The sequence below is a fragment of the Carlito syrichta genome, unplaced genomic scaffold (assembly GCF_000164805.1).
Source record: "Carlito syrichta isolate Samal-C Ts95f unplaced genomic scaffold, Tarsius_syrichta-2.0.1 Scaffold91638, whole genome shotgun sequence".
Taxonomy (NCBI): Eukaryota; Metazoa; Chordata; class Mammalia; order Primates; family Tarsiidae; genus Carlito; species Carlito syrichta.
Window position 1 is genome coordinate 30,661 of NW_007035734.1, and position 5,567 is coordinate 36,227.

Here is a 5,567-nt window from a genome sequence, read left to right on the forward strand (position 1 = left end):
TGTCTCGAACCCGTGGGCTCAGGCAATTCACTCACCTCAGCCTCCCAAAGGCGCGGCATTACAGGCTGAGCCACCGAGCCCGGCTAATTTTTTTATGGAGACTAGGTTTCACTATGTTTCCCAGGCTAGTCTCAAACTTCTAGCCTCAAGCAATCCTCCTACCTCCATCTCTCAAAGCATTGGGATTACAGGCATGAGCTACTGTGCCCAGCCTAGTGCTTCTTTATTATACATTAAATAGCAAGATGTAACACTGAGTCAAAAAACTATCATAATTTTGAAACAGTGATGAGCACAAATGATAAATTTTTTTTAAGTCAGAGTCTCACTCTGTTGCTCAGACTGGAGTTCAGTGGCAAACTCAGTGGTCACCACAGCCTTAACCTGCTGGGCTCAGGTGAGCCTTCCACCTCAGCCTTCCAAATAAGTGGGACTACAGGTACACACCACACCTGGCTCATTTTTTAATTTATTGTAAGATGTGGTCTCGCCAAATTGCCCAAACTGGGTTTAGACAAACTGCCCAAATCCCTGGGTTTAGACAGTCTTCTCGCCTCTGCCTCCCAAAGTGCTGAGATTACAGATATGAGCCACTGAGTTGGCACAAATGATAAATTGAGATACCTGCAACAACTGTAATGTGAAATTTAAATATTCCATTTTTATTGGTGTCACAGTCATGGGTATTACTGCTGTAGTTTGTAACCGATATTCATAAATAGGAGGAAATCCCAATTCAGTGGAGGTTATGAGAAAAAAACTATTTTTCCTTTTCACATTCACGGACTCCATTGCCTGTGAACAAAGACTAAGAAGCAATGTTTCACAAGATTCCATCTGATTTTTTTTTTTTGAATCGGGGTCTCACTTTGTTGCCCGTGCTGGAGTACAGTAGCACGATCATAGCTCACCATGTTCTCAACCTCTTGGGCTCAGGTGATTCTTCCACTTCAGCCTCTTGAGTAGCTGAGACTATAGGCATATGCCACCGCACCCAGCTAATTTTTTAATTTTTTGTAACAATGAGGTCTTGCTATGTTACCTAGGCTGGTCTCAAACTCCTGGGCTCAAACAATCCTCTTGCCTTGGCCTTCTAAAGTGCTGGAATTATGAGTGTGAACCACTGTATGCCTAGCCAGCCCTTCTGTAATTGAACAGAGAATTCTATTACCTTTTCTGAGGCAGCCTTATCCTTACATGAGCATCTCTTTTTAAAATACTTTTCCTGGTGGCCGGGCTCAGTGGCTCAACCTGTAATCCCAGCACTTTGGGAGGCCAAGGCAAGTGAATTGCCTCAGCCCACGGGTTCGAGACCATCCTGGGCAACTTGGTGAGACATCGTCTCTACAATAAAATTTTTAAAAAGTTAGCCAGGCATGGCTACTTGGAAGGCTGAGGCGGAAGGATCACCAGAGCCCAGCAGATTCACGTTGGGGTGGCTGTTAGTGTGCCACTGCACTCCAGCCTGGGTAGCAGAGTGAGACTCCAACTCAAAAAAATAAAAAATAAAACGCTTTTCCTTTGTTGAACTAAAATGTCTCCATAATCATTGCATGAATTCTGTACATGACAGGCTTTCATATATTTTAAAATAAATCTAACCCATAGTCTTCCTTTCTTTTGGCTTTATGCCAGCTCTTTCAAAATCTTTCTTGTTGGAGAAAAGGGGAGTTCAATGGATATAGTTTCAGATTTGCAAAATAAAAAAGACCAGATTGGTTTCACAACAACATGAATATCCTTAATATTACTGAACTATAAACTTAAAAATTGTTAAGATGGTGAATGTTATATGTATATTTTTCCACAATGTGTGATGATAATTGTTGAGTTTCAGTGTCCTCAAATTTCTAGTTGCTTTCTTATAAATGTGCTCTAATGGATCGCTGGGAAATGTACTCTAATGTATCACTGGGATCCAAAATGAAATGTGGTTCTGAGACATGTTCTCATTAGTAAAAAGTGGGATTGCAGCTGTTATCGTTCTAAGTGCTATATTTCTGTTACTGTGGCCTACTGTTAGATTATTTTTGGGTGAGGGGAGGACTGCTGCAGGGCAGGCAGTCATAGTGGATAGTGGCATCATTTTAGGTTTACCCCTAGAACTTGTTCATGTGTATTGCTGTACCCAAGCATAGCACTTTGGTATATCTCTACAACATGCATTTTGTTAAATTTGGTTCAGATTATTTTGGCCTATCAGAATCCATTTGGCTTTTGATTCTGTAGTCTGTTTGAATGCATTATGCCTCTGAGTTTCCAGTCAATCAGAAACTTCAACAAAAAGTTGTGATGAAAAGAAAAACAAAAAGCAGAAAGAGCCCTGTATCATATCACTGGAAATCTCTGATATGATGCAAATTCATAACTTTTGGGTATTCTAGCCTATTGCTCCATTGTATACAACAGAATATCAAGGAAGACTTTATTAAGTATCTTCCTGGACTCTATTTGCAGTACCCTATGGAAAATCAAAAATTTTAGTGGCATACTTAAAGTGATTCAAAATCTCAAAAACACACTAAATTTAGCTATGGAGCAAAACAGTTACTTCTTCTTTCTGACAATTTCTCATGGATAATTTCACATTCTGAAGGAGGGCAAAAACAAGCAAATAATAAATAAATAGAAATAAAATCACTCAACCGGTTGTGGTGGCTCACGCCTGTAATCCCAGCACTTTGGGAGTTCCAGGTGAGAGGATTGCCTGAGCCCAGGGGTTCAAGACCAGCCCGGGCAACTTGGTGATACCTCATCTCTATAATAAATCAAAAAATTAGCCAGGCATGGTGTTGCACCTCTATAGTTCCAGCTACTTGGAAGGCTGAGGTGGAAGGATTGCCTGAACCCAGCAGGTTGAGGCTAATTTTTGGCTGTGAGCATCTGGGTGACGGAGTGAGACTTCAACTTAAAATAAAATAAAAATAAAAATAAAAATCATCCAGTATTGTCACACTATTCTCTTGGCAGCTCTTCAGCAACATAGCAAAAATCTAATGATTTTTGGTCTTTGGATTTACCGCTCGTATATAGACACAAAAGCAAAGTTCTCATATTTCCTAGTTTCTAGAATGCTTATCTATTGTTAAAGGGAGAGAAACATGATAAGGCCGGAAAACCCTCTGCAACTTGGCATTTTTATTTGAAATTCAGTTTCTTTATCTGCAGAACTCTCACATGGTAGAGAATTACTTGAAATTTGGGAGAAGTTTTCTCAAGAAGCTATATTCCCAGGACAGTACCTCATGTAGTCAGCTGTCATAGTGCCTGTGGTGTCTATGTGACTCCTATTGATTTTCCCAGAGGATTGCATAGAATTGATGGTTTGTGTGAAGTAACAATTTACAGCAGGGGTCCCCAACCCCTGGGCCTGGTCCATGGCCTGGTAGGAACCAGGCTGCACAACAGGAGGTGAGCAGTGGACGAGTGGAGCTCCGGCTACTGTCAGATCAGTAGTGGCATTAGATTTTCATAGGAATGAAAACCCTGTTGTGAACTGTGCATGTGAGGAACCTAGGTTTGCGTGCTCTACTTATGAGAATATAATGCCTGATGATTCCCCCAACCCCTGTCTGTGGAAAAATTGTCTTTCATGAAACCAGTCCCTGATGCCAAAAAGGTTGGGAACTGCTGACTTACAGGACTGCTTAAGGGTTTTTTGTTGTCACTGTTGTTTTTTAAAATATTCTAGGGTAAGGAAAAGGACATTTGACTTTATGAAAATTTCTGATTTGTTGGAAGAGAGATTGTATTTCATCAAATCTAAGATGCCTCTCTCTTGTTCTTTTCTTTTCTTTTCTTTTTTTGAGTCAGGGTCTCACTCTGCCATCCAGGCTGAAGTGCAATGGCACAATCATGGCTCACCACAGCCTCAACCTCCTGGGGGCTCAGGCTGTCCTTCTACCTTAGCTTCCCGAGTATCTGGGACTATAGGTGCACACCACCACACCTGGCTAATTTTTTTATTTTTGTTGAGATGAGGGTCTTACTGTGTTTCTTAGGCTACTCTTGAATTCCTTGTCTCAAGCAATCCTCCCGCCTCAGCTTCCCAAAGTGCTGGGATTACAGGTGTGAGCCACTGTGTCCAGCCTAATTCTTAATTCTTAAATGTTAAAATGTCTTTAAAAGCCCTAATGTAATGGCAGTTGCTCTTGGAAAATCTGTTATTTAGGGGTGTTCCAGTGGTGCAGTTTCTTAGCACGCAGTGCTTATATGGAAAATCTATTAGTTGGCTATCAGTTTTCTATCTAGTGTCCTTTAATATTTAGCTCCTTTAGAAGGGGCAGAATACTACAAAATTTCTATTAACTTCTTGTTTTTTCCTACCAGTTGCTTTTCGACTATATGATTTGGATAAAGATGACAAGATCTCCCGTGATGAGCTGTTACAGGTATGTGAGATAACCTGTGCTTGGGCCCTGCCTGCTTATTTTTGTGGGCAGAAATTGTTCTTTCCTTCAATAAGCATTTATTTAAAATGTGCTAAGTACAGAGTTCTGTCCTAGATATAAGGCAGAACAGATGAACTTGGAATGACTCATTGCAATGTCTGGAGACAGAGGTCTCCACTACTTTAAAATCTATTTATTTGTTTATTTTATTTATTTATTTTTGAGTCGGAGTCTTACTGTCGCCCAGGCTGAAGTACAGTGGCACACTCACAGCCACCGCAGCCTTGACCTGCAGGCCTCAGGCAATCCTTCTGCCTCAGTCTTCCAAGTAGCTGAAACTACAGACATGCACCACCATGCCCAACTAATTTTTTTTTTAATTTATTATAGAGACGAGGCCTCGCCATGATGCCCAGACTGGTCTCGAACCCATGTGCTCAGGCAATCCTCCCACCTTGGCCTCATGAAGTGCTGGGGTTATAGGTGCGAGCCACTGCACTTAGCCCTTAAAAGCTATTTAAATATCTTTTGGGTGCTGCCTAGCAGACTTAAAATATACAACATGATTTAGATCAAGGAGCTCCATTATTGCCAAGTGAGCTTGTTGGCTACCAGGTAATTCTGTGATACTTAGGAAAATGCTGCTGTTTAGTCTGTCCTTTAGCCCTGACATAAGAGTCAAGGAACTGCTGCTGTGCCTGTGTATGCCTGCTCAAGAAACTGCTCACTGTCATTTGTTGCTCCTGGGGGCAATTCCTTGTCCTCCTACTAGCAGTGACTGGCATTTCATCCTATTAGTATTGCTCTTCTCTTCCACTCAAATTTTCCCTTCTGTAAGTTTAAAAAAAATTATCCTTTTTTGGCTGGGCACAGTGGCCTGTAATCTTAGCACTTGGGATGGCCAAGGCATCCCTGAACCTGGGGGTTCTAGACCAGCTTGGGCAACTTGGTGATACCTCATCTCTACAATAAATCACAAAAACTGGCCCGGCGTGGTGGCATGCGTCTATAGTTCCAGCTGCTTGGAAGGCTGAGGAGGAAGGATCACCTAAGCCCAGCAGGTCAAGACAACAAGAGTGAGACTCCAACTCAAAACCAAAAATTATCCTTTTTTAAAAGAATACACTTGCTGGGCTCGGTGGCTCAGCCTGTAATCCCGCGCCTTTGGGAGGCTGA

At 41.7% G+C, this 5,567-nt stretch overlaps 1 protein-coding gene across 1 annotated transcript in view; it reads left to right on the plus strand.

The window, feature by feature from the left end:
• The window catches only part of CHP1 (calcineurin like EF-hand protein 1), a gene marked incomplete at its 5' end in the record, with an annotated part of 45,229 nt that overhangs the window by 28,585 nt on the left and 11,077 nt on the right, over window positions 1-5,567 (plus strand). The window contains one exon of the mRNA XM_008059829.1: window positions 4,330-4,391. Within this exon, the coding sequence (XP_008058020.1) occupies window positions 4,330-4,391 (62 nt within the window). The remainder of the gene's footprint in view (window positions 1-4,329; window positions 4,392-5,567) is intronic.